The sequence below is a fragment of the Anguilla rostrata genome, chromosome 7, assembly GCF_018555375.3.
Source record: "Anguilla rostrata isolate EN2019 chromosome 7, ASM1855537v3, whole genome shotgun sequence".
Classification (NCBI taxonomy): domain Eukaryota; kingdom Metazoa; phylum Chordata; class Actinopteri; order Anguilliformes; family Anguillidae; genus Anguilla; species Anguilla rostrata.
The window spans coordinates 49,066,093-49,082,292 of record NC_057939.1 but is presented as its reverse complement, the minus strand read 5'-3'; the positions used below and the strand labels follow the sequence as shown (position 1 = coordinate 49,082,292).

At 43.8% G+C, this 16,200-nt stretch overlaps 1 protein-coding gene across 6 annotated transcripts in view; it reads right to left on the bottom strand.

The window, feature by feature from the left end:
* Nucleotides 1–16,200, bottom strand: part of LOC135259931 (Kv channel-interacting protein 4) — a 162,006-nt gene that overhangs the window by 87,609 nt on the left and 58,197 nt on the right. Inside the window, exon 1 of one of the 6 annotated variants that reach the window (XM_064344885.1) lies at nucleotides 1,949–2,775. The exons of the other annotated variants lie outside the window; for them this stretch is intronic. Coding sequence (XP_064200955.1) covers nucleotides 1,949–2,006 — 58 coding nt within the window. The 5' untranslated portion in view covers nucleotides 2,007–2,775. Of the gene's footprint in view, nucleotides 1–1,948; nucleotides 2,776–16,200 lie in introns of those variants that run through there. 6 annotated transcript variants of the gene reach the window in all.

The following is a 16,200-nucleotide window of genomic DNA, read 5'->3' as shown; positions in this document are numbered from 1 at the left end:
AGCGCCGAGCTGGATCTGGCTGTTTCGGGGGCGCGGGGGCGCAGCACCCCCCCCCCCCTTACCCCCCCTATCCCCCCCCACCCGGAGGCCAGTCCCCAGGCCCTCCTCTTGTTCCCGCACTTGAACAGGCACTAGATAGCCGGCCCTGCATAATGCATTAGAGCGGCGCTGTGCAAACTCAACCCCTCGGCCCGGCGCGTTAGCTGGAGTGCTCTGTGCAGCCTCTCATCTCTCCTCCAGTGAGGACTGCTGAGCAGAAGGACGCCGCGCTCACTTCAACGCCAGGCGGGGCTTCTCGCAGCCGCTCGCTTCGTCCTGCGCCACAAACGGTTGGTTTCGGTGACCAGAAACGGTTGGTTTGGGTGACCAGAAACGGTTCGTTACGGGGACCAGAAACGGTTCGTTTAGGAGACCAGGTTTCCACACTTTCAATAATTATAACCCTGCTGCTTTCACATGACGGTCTATAACTGGTGTATAATTTGACCAAATCAAAAATATGCAGACTCTATGAAAAAGAATCATTTGCCTTTTAAATTTAAAAAAAGCAAACTGATTGATAGTATTAGAACAAGTATAGAATTGGTTGATCTGATGCATTATCTCTTAGGATGTGAATGGTACATTTATTCCACATGGTGTGCACAGCTATTTCTTACATTAAAAAATCCCTTAATAGTCTGAAGAAAAATTAATAACAATTTAAGGATTACAGTTAATCCTGAAATATAAACCAACATGTACAGGGTGGGGACCGAGGTGTTTGCACACCACTATTCAAGGATATAAATGATTGCTCCAAGTATATTTTAATTCCTTAAAAAGCCTGTTTGTGCTCATCAGGAAACGCTGCTCAATATTTGAGCTTAAATGAAGGTTTTTTTTTTTTTGTTGTTGAAGCAGAATGGTGCTTTACCTTGTTGGCCATATTAGAATAGTACAAGCACACAACGTGTTACCCCAATGAAGGTAGGCAGACTCAATCACCTTATCATTAAGATTTTTATAAAGCAGCCATCAATAATAACTGGTCAAAAACACATACAACCCTTATACTCAGACCCGTGCTCCAAATCATGCTGTCACAAAGATTATTTTAAGCCAAAATTCCGTAACCAGCTCTTTGGATTAAACCCACTCGAGGCAAGGGACTATATTCAAACTTTATGCTCTCTTCTCCTTGTGCCACTAGATTCTGCTTACGGTGCACCCAACTGTCCTCCGCTTGATCCATTACAGTGAGAGTCAAACCAGCTCCCCATTTATTTAGCTTTCAACCCGTTTCACTACACAGCTTTAAAAATAGGCTAAGAACAAACCACTGTGAAGCTCTGCGTGAGAATACCATCAGGTATATACTACAAATGCTCTGAACTAGTCCTGTTGCTTCTGAAATATTCAGTAGCAAAGCCATAAAACAACGAAAAATGAAGCTGGTGAAATGTCCAGAAATGCTGCTCTTCAGTAAAGGGTTAAAAAAAAAAAAAAAAAACAGTGGATCCAATTTTTTAGACTGCTGGTTTGTATAATTTAAAATGGGATTACCATGACAACCACAAGCGTTCCAGCGATTCTGATTTTTGCACAAAGCAACTCAGAAGCACAGAAAGCCTGTGCCTCATGGAAGACACTACAGTGGAGATCATATACACTCAAACACGCGCACACACACGCACAGACACATGCGCGCACACACACAGACACACACACAGAACTGTAAAGCAGTGAGCATTTCAGTGCAAATCATCTGTGAACATTCACCCTTATCCCATGCAATTACAATTAACTGCAAAACAAAACAAAAACAAAAAATGAACAAACAAAAAAAAAAAAAAAAAAAACTGAGCTGGAGGGCGAGTCCCTGCATCTGCTGTACGGGTAATTGCGTAATTGTGAGAGGCGCTCAGCTGGAAGCAGACACAGTAAAAAAAGATCTTTCCTGGCCTACCTTTCCTCTTGTTTCTTTGCTTGGACTGCACAGAAAATATCACCATCAGCGCTCCCATCCTTTCAGCGTGGTCTGCGAGTGTGTGCGGGCGTGCGTGTGTGTGCGCGTGTGTTCGTGTGTGTGTGCCTGTGGAAGTCTGTGCGCGTGTCCTCTCCTGGTGCTCGGGTTGGCTGGGTTCACACTTTGTTAGCAGTAGCGTCTGAGCGTCGCCCTCCTCCTCGCTATTTTCCCACGAACAAAGTCTCAACAGACGCCCGTGCTCCGCGCGCACACACTCTAGCAGCTAGCTGGGGGGAACGTAGACAGGAGAGGGTTGGCTCTCTGCTCGGAATTTAAATTTTGATGCATACTCTCTCTCTCTTTCTCTCTTTCCCTCCCCGCTACTTGTGAGCAGTTTTTTTTAATTTTTTGTTTCTTTTTTAAACAAAGGCGCAGGGCGCTAATTTGTAGCAGTTGAGCACCTTGATTAATTGAGCTGAAACCTGTGAGCGCACGCCCGCGACGGTGTGAGTTCCCTCCCAGCAGATAGGCTTCTCAAACGTGGAACGCGCAAATTGCTGTTGGTCGGGCGTGCGTGCGAGCGAGCGAGCAACTGGTCCCCTTCCAGCCGTTTCAGACCGAATGAGAAAACCTGTTGCCTTAATTGCGGTGTGTTTGGCTTGGGGAGACCGGTAACGAGGGCTTCAAGAATGTGAGAGGCAGTGATAGAGGCGTTTCAATTACTCCACTGCGCCACGAAGCCTATCGGTAAAGCACAGACAGTACCTTGCACAGTGGAGTTAAATCCCAACAGCACAAATACCTCCAACTATGGAAAAGAATGAACTTATTCCACAATTTTACTACTTTTCCTTTAGTACTTTTTTATTTTCACATCATTAACATTTTCTCTAATTGCCAACATATTGCAGGCCATATAAAAAGTGTCGGCATGATTGGAAACCGTTAAGGTACTGACTGCCCTGGAGAAATGTGCCTTTTGCAAGTGCACCCTGGGTTATTTCTTCATAAGACTACAGGCAACACTGCAGTCCCGTAAAATTAAAGGAAGGCTTTGGAAATGATGTCTACTGAATCGCACAGTATCAGAACATGCAATCAAACCAAACAGCACCAAACATAATCAGTCAGGTTCCTTTCATTTTGCCACATGCACGGTGGCACAAACGCACCAACTGTGAGGGACCTGACGTTTCCATTTGCAGCATTTCAGCCTGAGTGCAGTCCCTCAAATTAAACTGTGTTTCGTCTGAAAGGAGCCCAGAATGAATGCCCTTTCGAGACGCACAATGGCTTTTTCAGACTGAGAACACTGAGAATGACTGCACGACAAGCGTCAACGCGACAAAAACAAAAGCCTCCTCAAAACAACTGCCTTCGTACAAAAAAGGGTACATTTTCCAGTTCATTACAGGCATTTACATAGCAGATGCTCTTATCCAGAATTACTTTCAAAGCCTTTATTTTCTATTTATTTATTTATGTATTTATTCATTTTACATAGCATTTGCATGCATTCCTTTAATACAGCTGGATGTATACTGAAGCAATGCAGGTTAAGTACCTTGCTCAAGGGAACAATGAGAACCAAACCTGTGACCTTTAGGTTACAAGACCAGCTGCTTACCCATTATACTGCATGGCCACCCATGTTCTTCACCCACCCACCCAGTCTCATCCTCTAGCTCCAGCTACACACTTATATCCACCTCCCCCCCCCCCCCATTTCATTGGCCTTGTGAGCTTGGTCCAATTCCAAGTAAATCATAGGCCATCAAATGCCAATTTCCCTGTCTCCCTCCTCACCCATCCCGTCTACGGTATTCTCTGAGCACAAATCTTCCTGGGAAAATCCCAGTAAACACTAGACCACCATTTTCCATTTCGGAGGGCGGACGCGGCGGGAGGTTGATCTGCTCCCGGACTTTTCCCGCGCGCGTCCTCATCCTGGCTTTCGCCCGGAGACCAACCAGCGGGTTAATCAAGCGTAATGCCAACCACTACAGAAAGGGATTTACAGCAGGCGAACAGGGCCTTACACCATGATGAGTTTCTGTTCCCAGTCTCCCTCAAACTGAAGGTCACATGACCTTACCCCTCTGGCCCCCCGTCTGCCATCACCCGCTAAATCTAGGCTACGCTGTGATTGGCTCTGAAGAATTCCAACCGAGAAAACTGCGAAGTCCAGATGCATATTTTCCGGGACTCTCCTCACAGGGATTAACAGCTGATGACAAAGAAGAGAACACAGGGCCTTCTGAAGCCGGCAAGACCCATTTCAGTCAAATTCAAAGAAGAATTATCTTCTTGCTTTGTGTATATTCAGAAAATTCCACAGGAGCCGGCGCGCGGAAAAGGCAGGGACATATCCGAAGCTTTAAATCCCCGAGAGCGAAAAGTCAAATTGACATCCTGACTTCTGCATTAATCCTGCAGATTATAAGATTTACCGACGGGGTGTTTGTGCAGAACAGGGATTACAGTTAACCTGCACACCATCACACACGGATATAACAATGGTACACGGTAATTTTATGTGGAGTTTCTGCAAATTATGCAAAGAAAGCTACTGTACACCTTTTTGTGTGCAGCTACTGATATTCTAAAAGGTCTTACCTGTGCATGCAGAAGGCTTTCTTTAATAAACAGACTGCCCATTACTCTCAATAACATTTGCATGTCCTTGTTTCTACATGGCACCACGCATTCTGCTTCATAAAGCACACAAACCAATACCAATCAATGACATTTAAACTGTACGATGTGCGTTATGACAATGAATTAAGCTTCAATAAAACAATAATGACACCAAGGAATGTTCAGCCAAAGGTGATGAAGTAGACAACAAAGCGCATTCTAAAAATGAAATGTGGTCGGGCAATAATCGTAAAGAGTTATTTCCTCCCGGTAAACGCTTCCAGAAGAATCCGGAAGCTTGGCAGCCGAGAGAGAACGCGAACCGCGAGGCCGGGAGGGAAGTCTTTGATAAGCGAATTACATTTAGATACGAGAAAGGCGTATGGAAACGCACGGGGAAAGCAAATGGTATAATCCCGCGCTTAAAATTCTCGAGCCTGCGCTGTGGACGTGGACAGGCCTGTCCAGGAGCGATTATGAGTGACTGACAGAAAAGCGTGCAAATATACCCAGAGCAAGACTTCAGATCGAGCCTGTCAAAGTATGACATTTTATTCTACTAAATGTATAAGTAAGGCGATGATTCACCCTTTCAGGAATAACGCTCAGAATGCCATACACTTATCAAAGGAAAAAAGCGACTCTTAGCACAAACTTATTCTCAGCACACTGCAGTCGTCTTGATTAATTCTGTTACCATTTCGGTACGCGTCCAAAAACTACTGGAGTGGATGCAAAGAGTCATTTGTAGAAACAATTGCAATGCTTCGGATGAAAAATAGGTTATTTTGACATTTTGAAAAACACATTCTCTCAACACCATATATCATGTTTTCAGTGCAGGAAAATAACAAAGTACTAGATAGGCTACTTATCTCCAAATTACACAAGGTCTGTGTTACCAAAAGAAACAAGACAATCACAGGTGCCATTTTCTGAATTAGTAAAACAAAATTTCCGGCAAACAAAAACCTACATTTCTCCAATGCGATTACGGAGTGTAATCACCGTATCAGTCATACAACACCGCATTATGCTGTCTAACTGAATTCGCACCATACAGAAGCCTTTTATTATCTGAGAATGAAAGTGCCCATTTCACACAGAATGACTCCAACTGACAACATTCGTATTTAAAAAAAGAGTATAATTTTCCCAGTTTGCCTTAGAGGCAGGCGGAGATAAAACGCATTCCCAGAACAACCACAGCACGGCAGCAGCGAGCTCTCAAAACAGAGTGGTACGGGTTTGATTTAATAGTAAAGCACATTGTACAGTCATTGTCACGGCACAATTATACAACATCTATAATCTTTCCTTTGACCGGACAAACGTCTATGGTAAACATGGCAACACTAGAACAGGAAGTACTTCTACAGTATAGTTCTGCTGACTACACTTCAGAAACCACAAACGCAGTCAATAAAACTGCTGTGTTGATGTATCACAATGCAGCGTCAGTGTGACACACACACACACACACACACACACCATCAGCGTTCCTCTTAAGGGTGACCGATCCGTCATGTACTCTGTCACTCCACTGGGGCCGGCGACGTGGTTTAAAGTGTCAAAGGATGGACCCTTCAGGCCAGAGTCGATGTGAATCGGGCTCATGAAGCTCCCTGGGCCCGCTCGACTACACTTCCCCCCCGTTAATGCTCACCTCCGACAGCTCAATGGCCCTCCTTAATTGACTTAACGTGAGAGGTACAAAACTTGTCTTATTAATGTACACGGATGTCTGCCTACACACATATCACAATGCATCTCCAACATGTTTAGAGTACATCCGGCTTATGATATATTCATGCATAAATACTGTAAATGAACAAGTCGGCTTTATAGTTAAGCAGCTGTTATACGCACTCTTACAAAGTAGTATTTTTACAGAATACAAACATAAAACAGCTAAGCTATGCACTAGGTTGAAAATTAGCACTTCAGCAGCTTGACGTAGCCAGTGTTGCACAACCTCACTATAAACCTCTCTAGATCAAAGAAATAGAAAGGAGAAATATTTTTCAAGATGAAAGTATAACAAAATATGCAAGATACTCAGTAGGATCATTCTTCCCCTCCCTACCTGGCCACCACCAGTTTATACATATTTTATGCTTAATCTTTATTTAAACAGTTCTACTCTGAATTCTTTTACAATGATGACCTGGGGAATCAAAGTGGGTAGGGAATGCAAGGGCTTGTGTAGCCAATCAGATGAAGGGGCTCATTAGGTGGCCAAATTCAGAGACAGTTTGTGGGAATTTAACCAGAACATGGGGGTTCAAAACTGCTTTTTCAAAAGGAGTCACGGATTCGTACATCGGATACATGATCATCTCACGTTAAAGTACAGAATCTGTACAAAATGCAACAAAATGAGGTATCACTTGAGACCGAGTAAATATTTCTGGAGACTGACTGTTTGAATATTGTGTTTTTGTAAAACACAGTTTTGATTTAATTTAGCCCTCTCTCATCATAAAACATAATCCCAAACCAGGAATTATTGTATGAAATTTGGGTAGTCCATAATCCATTGCTTGCTATGATTTTGAATAGCTTTGATTATTTTGGCATGACCCCCCAATTATTACCATGTACCTTCAAAACAGTGATAAATGCTCTCCATATTGAAATATAACAATTACATCAAAGAGTGACCTTTCATTTTCATAGCCCTCATCAACAGGTACTTCATCCCACAATACCTTGCATGAGTGCTTGGAGAAAAATGGCTGCCTGCTGTCTCTTTTGTCTGCCCCGAAGATAATTTGCATGGCCGTGACCAAATCCACTTTACTTGCCTACTATTGAGTATACAGGTTGCATGCAAGTTGTGTACGACATGTATACTCAAAAGTAAGCAACTGACTCACAAACACCCAGGATCTCAAAACATTTTAAAAATCAGCCGTAATAAACAAAAATAATACATATAAATATAAAAAATATATAAACAAAAGAAATACTTCACAATTCATTAAGTCTCCCCGGCTCAATTTCCATCTTCAACGAGTCTTTCACTTAATGGTTGTTTTCTTTTCCACACACCAGTAACTCCAAAACAACAAACTATAATGTTTTCGCGAACGCTCATTAAGTTCAGAAACTGAACTCTCGCTTAGCAACCGATCAACATGCAGAAGGATACATCTGCAGTCCACGGGAGTTTTAGAATAGACTCTTTACTTTTCCAAGTTAATAACGATATTTGCAAGTGGATCCATACTAATAGCGATAAGGTTCTCAAACGCATTATGTCATGCCTACATGCACCACTAGGGACCAGTATAAGACAAGTTTTATACAGTATAAGATTAGTTTTATATGCTATTCCCTTCCTCACCAATGACAGACAATACTGAATATTTTGAAGAATAATAGCAAAATTACTCAAAACGTTGAGTGAACATAAGACACAGCAAAGAACATGGCAAAGTACATGAAAATACAGTTCACATAAATTACAACTTCAGCACAGCAAGACCGTGCTCAATTAACACGGTCCTTGCTGAATGCCCTTCTCTGCTTTGACCAGCAGAGGGAGCCCTAGGCACATCATTTAAGCGGAAGCGGGTCAATTTGATGAGGTCATAACGGGCAGGAGGAAAGCAGCGAGGTCACAGAGAATCCACGGTATTGGGTCTCATATTCTCAGACAGGTCATACATCACTGTTATAGTGTCCTCCATCCCAACCCTTCTCATTAATCAAAGGGGCTTGGGTATTACTTCTTCCATAGGATGTGTGTGCACAGCAAGCAACCCAAGATGCATCTATACGTGCAGATCAAAAATCACTCGTCATATTTCACTTCTGTTTTTAAAAAAATATATATATTGTATATTTTTCCTGTTTTTATCCAGGCTTCTCCTGGGACAAAAGAACCAGAATATAAATTTTCTAGCGTGTACAAGACCCCCTTTTTTTTGGTTTTAAACGACATTCGACAAATGGTTCTGTGGAGATGCACACGCTCAAATGAGATCACAATCACCTGAGAGAGCGGTCTGTTCTCAAGTGCATGCAATTTAAACTTCCTACCTGTGAACCTGGCAGTGGACGGGTGAACTCGGATGAAGAGAAAATAATCAGCATCGCTAATCTGTGATAAAACATCGATGGCCTGTCACAGCAGCTTCTTAAATAATCTCAGAAATGCCAGGAAGGCATTTGTGTTATCAAAACATTCTTGAAGCAGGCCACTTCAGAGATCTGACGTCCGACGAATAACATCAAACGAGGGGTGGGGGGGTGGAATCGATTGCACTTTGGGAAGCACTTAAAACATTTAGCGTTTCACAGAGAAGCGGTGCTGTTCGGGGAACGGAGAATATTTGGAAAATGTCACTCGCGTCAGGCTGGGGAGCAAAAAAACGGTTTGCCGAAAATTTAATCACGCTGAAGGCACTTCGCAATCAAGAAAACAGCCCGCTGTGTCTAATTTAAGAGGAGCGGCAGTCTTTAGGCACGAACACGTTCACCGCAGTGAGACGATCATCGGATGCGGCAGCCAATGAGCAAGCGGCGATCTGCCAGCCAGGGGCACACTGTACACAGCGCTAGTTAACCTGCAGCTCTGGTGCATGAATGCAGCCGCGCCAAACGCGAATGCATTCAGTGCCATTTCAAAAAAATATTACGCGGGCGCGTCAAAAAAAAGGGCAGCGACGGATCAAAACCGGACGCTGCCAGTGCGGACCGGGGCTGGCAGCTCCAGAAGGTGACACGCGACCGGTACCAGAAGGTTCAGTCGGTAAGGGGTCCGCCTTTCAGACCTCTCTATCAAGCAGGTGATATGACGCTGGCAATGCAGACCTGGACACAGCCAAATTTGAGACGGCTGAATAATGCTATTTTTCTCTCTCTCCTCCCCCCCCCCCCCAATGATAAAAGGGTCAGGGGTATATCAAGGACAGGGTGAATTTGGCCCCCGGCCTGCAATCGGAGAGATCAGGTGTACAGTACTGGTCTGATTAAAGATGGAAGGAAGGAGGGTGTACAATGTATGACATACTGCATGGTGTATGATAGGTGTATGTTATAGATTATGTAGTTATGGTACATGCTGTATGGTGCATGGTAGGTATATGGAAAAGATTATGTCTGATACATGCTATGTGGTGTATGGTAGGTATATGAATGTCGTATGGTACATGTCTCGCTGGACCATATTCCGGTTTCCCTAAGGAGGCCGATCCAGTGTACCCCTCCCCTGCTCTGGATCAGAGCCCATTTCTCAGCCCACAGAGCCGCCGCACCATCACGGCGGTAGACGTAGGGGACCTGCCCGTTGGGTCGCCACCGCCGCAGGGGGGCGGGGCGTCCGGGCTGCGCGGAACGCTGCCGAGAGTCACGCGGTCTCCGGGCAACTGCCGGTCGCCGTCAGGGAGCAGGCCCGCGGTTCATCTGTCCGTCACGCTCGCTCGGTCAAGCGGCCCCCATACCTGGCGCGGGACAGCAGGGCGGCAGCTGGGGGCCGTCCCGGAGCACCTGCCGCCCCCATGTAATTAGCACGGAGCCACATGTCCCCCCCGCTCTCCCCCCCTCGCCTTCCCTCCCCTGGCTCCCAGAGTCAGGATTAGCTATTTAGAACCGCAGGTCATCTCCGGGCACTGGCACAGCCAAGAAAAGCACAGGATGTCACACAAAGAAAACATACAGAATACATGCAACATTCATCACAACATCTACAGTACAGCATCTTAAGCATATTGTCTAACTGGGAAGTCTCTTATACAAAGGAGTTTCTCTGTTCTTTATGAAAGTGACTCATTCGGTTCTTAAGCGTCCTCTAATAAAGTTACCGTTGGTCTATCCACAAGCAGTTCTGTACAATCCTTTCCATATTTCCCAGCTTAGAATGTCTTTGATGAACCATCTATAAGAAAACATTTGTATTGCCTGGCCCATGTTTTAAAAAAATGCAATGCAGAATTACTAGCACCCTAGCTACATTTGCCCCTGCAAAACCTCTTACTGAAGAATAAACTACAGTAGATTTGTCCTCTGATACAATTTTTAGTGCATTACTGTAGCAACAGGCAAAGATGCTGTGTGTGTATCAATGTTTTTTTATTTATTTTTAACCGTGTTCTAAATTTAGAAACTCTAAATTCAACCATCAGACAAGCATCAAAACTGTCTGGGACATGACTGTCGCCACAGGGTGTCTGTAGACTGTTTGAGAGTTAAAGATCGTCTAGCGCCTTCCAGCTTACGCAGATCAAAGCTGAACGGAATCCTGGATCACTGTCCTTCCCCCGGATACGTCCATACTCAACGGCATAATGTCAAGCAGCAAGCAAGGCACGGCAACACGCGTATCGATCGGCGATCAATATTCCAGTAAGCAGAGCATCTGAGAAGACATCAGTTCTGATTTATAAATAAAAAAGCATCACATTCAGCTAATGAGCACTGAATACTTGGGAAGCAATGTTCATTAAAAAAATAAAAAATTCAAACAAGAGCCTGAACAGGCCTGGGAGAGTTAGTTTATTACCGTGAGTTTAATACCAAGAGAAAAGTAAATAATGACTGCTGCTTCTTGGAAGTATTACCTATAAACATTACCGATAAACCCAATATTATGTGCTCATAAGCGGTTATGTTCCAAGAGGCCCCACAGGCGACCATGATGGATATTATCTTTCCACCACACATGACAAAGAGCCACAAATCAAACGGCAAGAGTATCCGCAGAAATATTAAGTTCACGTCCACCGGAACAGGGAATTAGTTACCATGTTTGTTTTATGAGTTACACCCAAAAATAGAACACGTTCTCCTCTGCAGGACGGACCTCGGGGGGGCTCGGGAAACGGATAGCGTGTCATTAGCAGACAGCAGGCCGCAGCCAGCCTCGCTCAGATAGGCAACCTGCAGGTTGCCATGGAAGAGATGAATCAATCACCATTTCCCCACCTGTCTGCATCAAAGCAACACGGCGGAAAAAAAGCCTCCACGCCGGTGATTAAGGTTACTGGTGAGGAGACTTAAAAGCCTGGAACAAACACGGAAGGTGTACCTTCCTGAGTTATGGGTTATAAAAAATAAAATAAATAATTCATTTAAAAAAACTCTGACCTTATGAGTTGATTTATTGCCCAACATAACTCGTCACGACCTCACTTGTATAATTCATGAGGCACGTTCTGAAGGCGGTAAAATAAAAAGCATAGTGAAGCTTTTTTTTTTCAATATTTTTCCACATTCCATCTTGATTTACAGCTTCTCCTCGATTGAAATATGTATTTTAATGGACGCTTTAAACAGTTCCGTCTTTTACATGACCTCGTATAAATCAACAATCTATATATATAGATCACTTCACGACGTGCTTTTAAAATGTCAAATTGTGTAAATACAGTGTGACGTGCTTTATGGCGGAATGGAAATAAGCCATATATATAAACCATATGGATGCACCAACACACGTGTCATCTCTACTCAGGTCCTCCGTCTTACAGGTAGAGAATTCGACTGCACTGAGACCCGCCGACAACACACTGCATTCACGTGTCGGCCATTCAACGGACACTCGTATCCAGACAGAACTACACAGATTGCATTTACACACAACCAGGACAGGAAACCATCCTCTTCGTCCACTGACCACAGTGGCCGGTGCATAAAAATCACCAAGCAATGTCACGGTTTTACCAGACAACGAGATATTTACTATAGAACATGATTGTCCAAGTGATGGGAGGTTCATGGGTAGAAGAACCAAGGCAGACCCCTGGGCTTTCCACACCTGCTTCTAATTTTCAAAATGTCGATATGAAGAGGTAGGCACCAAGTTGGTACTTCACCTCATGTTCAGCAAACTCCAGTACTACTACAGTACATGGTTACAATATCAAATTTGCGTTAATGCAGAGCAAATGTCCTTGGAGGAAGTTTGAGATGTATAACAGCATTACAAATGTCGGACACATTACCGGTCTCCCAAAACGATGGGCGGAAGCTTCGGTTTCCCGAGCAACGGCACCACAGAGTGCCGCCCACAAGCAGGTTAACACATTCCCCGGCTCAGCCGTGGCCTTTCCCACCCCTGCATGCGGTTTTCTGGGGTCTGTAATCTTCCCTGTTTCCCTTTAATTGCTTCTCCAGGGAACGACTGACTGTCAATCAAGCAAGCGGGGGTTGCGGGGCAGAGAGTCCCGATGTCACCTGTACCAAAGTCATATTCCAATGCGTTTCAGTTTGGGACCGACAATGGCTGGCTCATTTTCCCACACCAGCCTATGTCATTGGGCTGGCAAGTAAGCTTCATGATTATTGATCTGGGGTGACACAGGTGAGCCTGCTCTGACATTAAACTCCGTGGCCACTTGGCTTCAGACTTTCTGTCAGGTTATTCTTCGCCACCTTTCGAAAGCAATTAATTTTTGGATCACACCGGTGTCAGACGTCCCATTTTGTCCTCATTTCAACATTACTCTGCAGCTGGTGACAGTGGAACAGCAGGGCTTTTCCAGCCAAAGACGCTCAGCTGTGCGGACGTTCAATTTTCATACTGGGTCACCCACAATTCGCTTAAATGATCCCCAAACAGCCGCACGCCACGAGATCATGAGCAATCGTGCATGGAATTTCAAAGGGACACAAATTTAACCCTTGTGTTGTCTTCACACACACTTTCGATGAGGCTCATGCAATGTGGGTCAGGTTAACCTTGGGCAGTACTGCCCAGCCAATCAGGTTAAAAATGGGGGAGGCTGGATACTCCTGGTTGTGTCTCATCCTGAGACACACTGGACTGAGAAAAATGAATATGGAGCATCTCTAGAGAGTCTGGCATTTCCAGACACCAAATGTAGGCTGAAACACTGTAGATATAGTTCATCTTATTTACATAGAGATATTCTGGGAATTTAATACTTAGTAAGCTGAAGAAGTTGGATATGAAATGCCTGTTAATACGGTGTCTGCATGAACCAGCACAGATGGACAATCCATCAACTCGGGTATTTAATCAGCAAAAAGAAAAAAAAAAAAAAAAAACAAACGGTGCAGTATTTCATCATCATCCATTAATCACAAGCAACCCATCACTCTAAACTGATTACTAGCAATTACCACCCAGCACCTCAACTCAATATATTTGCTAGATCCATTTGTTGAGCTGACTCAAGCTGGTTCAGGGGGATTCATATGCACTTCTTGTCAGCGGGGATAAAAAGCACCGTTGAGACATGAAGACATTCCTAGAATATTAGAATATTTGACTAGAAAAAATTCCCAATTCAAAAATAATCCAGTCAAAATTACACTCCACCCCAAGATTAAACTCCTGAAACACACATGCATTTCTACATGCAGGGAACATTCTTGCTTCGTAAAAATCGACTCAAAGCAATGAAGCACAGGAGTTAGCCATGCATCTCTATGTTCACGCTTTAAGAATTCATGAGTTTTACATGACTGGCTTAAATGCACGTGTGTGTCACGCACCGCGCCCATTAATATTGATTTCAACCTACGGTTCATTTCATTTCAGCACTCAGTCAAGCCTTTTCCACTTAATTTCAGATTCAACAATCGAGCTCAGGAGCGTTATAAAACAGTCAGCATAACCTGCAGGACTGCAAAGCATCAGGAACCACGCGTTTTACGATTTGAACTCCAACTCCCATAGACGAACGCTACTTTCAGTTATATATAAAAGTGCCATGGGACATTCATTTTCGTTGCATCAGCACATCAACTATCACCTTAATGGCAGCAATTAAGACAGCCCCTCTCATAAAAAACACCAATGAAGAAGAGTGTAGTATTCCCCCAAATTTGAGTTTATTTATTGGCCTTAAAAAAGAACTTCATTTCACTGTTTCATGCAGAGAACAGAAGTTCCTTGATCAGAATCTATGATCATACGAAGCTGCCACTTTTATAGCTTGGAACTGTCCATTTCACACACTTCAGCACAAAAATTGAGTTTATGGAAATCGCTTATTTGGAAGCATATTTGGCAACCCCCAGAAGGTGCAACTTCTTTTCAAAAGTAACGGTTCTGAGAAAAAATAAAACATTTTCCCTGTAAAGTTCTCAAACTCGCAGCAGGGGGTATTTGCTAAAGAGCCCACAAAGAGAAGGCTGTGCTGTGCTGACTGAATATCAAACATTGCAAACGGAGTCAGTGTAGTGGAGGAGTCAGCCCAGGTCTTGGATGGACCAGTGATGTTTCTGCCCAGATCAAGCTCAAGTTTACTCTCACAATGACAGACTGATCTCACAAGTCGACTCTCTCAATGAGACACAGAATTCCACATTAGCGTACTGTCACAATAAGACGTATCCACTCCACACTACCTTTACAATGATCCAGATCTCCACGCTATCCCACTAGTCTACTCTCACAATAAGAGTCAGATCTCCACACTAGTCCACTCTCACATGAAGCGACAGACGTCCACACTAGTCTACTTTCACTGTAAGACGTATCCACTCTACCCTACATTTATAGTAACACAGATCTCCACACTATACCACTAGTGTACTATCACAATAAGAGTTAGATCTCCACACTAGCCCACTCTCACAAGAGACGGATCTCCACACTTGTTTACTCTCCCAAGTAGAGACAGATGTCCACACTAGTCCACTCTCACAAGAGACAGACGTCCTCTGACAATAAGAGAAGAGGCCTACTTTCACAGTAAGAGACAGATCCCCCACCCCCTCCACTCCCGGAAAAGGCTGCAGACTAATTTCCTCCAGCACTGGGGGGCACTTTTTTAATGCGTTTTGTGACCGGTGCAGCCTCATTCATTTCCCCCCGCAGACGGGCTCCGGCATTTAGTCATTTTGCCGTTATGGAACCAGGGTCCTTGGAGGAAGGCAAAGGGGGCCTCTTATTGACATCCAGAGGCCTCCTGTCCCACACAATGTCATCTATCACAATGCAGGGGAAACTCAATCATTCCTCCACTAAAGCCGTGGCACTCGAGGTTTAGTCTTTGATTTTTAATTTTTACCCTCGGGAGGTATAACCAGAAATTGAATGATCTTCGCCAAGGGTTAGGACATCACATTTACTCACCGTCAGCGTTTACATATGAGTGATGGGTTATTTTCATTTCCGTAGGACACGCAATACAAAATGTAGCATTTTTACAACAGAAAAGTCCCTTGGAATTCCTCCTTTATTTATCATTTTAGTACCGTTTACAGAGATGCTCGTGACGAATTCAAGCCAGAAATAAAATGCAAAAATGACAGTCTAGATGTTAAAAACGATCCTGATCTCAAACTGCAAATCTGGGCTTTACTTCAAAACAAAAATAGTCTCTCACACAACGACACTCATCAGCAATAAGGCTGAATCACTGAAAACAGTCCTAAAAAAATCTGGGTTTTCTAATGTCACCAACCGTCAGTTTTAAACACAATATTAATTTAGCGGGCTGGGAAATCATGAGGTTTTTTGGTGAGACAGAATGCCACAAGTTTTTTTTTTTTAATAAATATAATACTATGTTCCCAGATAAAAAAAATCATCCTCACTGCCTTTACAGCACATTCGACTATGCTGTTTTTTTTCCGGCAGAATGCATAAACCTAAGGGATCCATCATTATTACCAGCGCAGTAAATTTAAGTGTG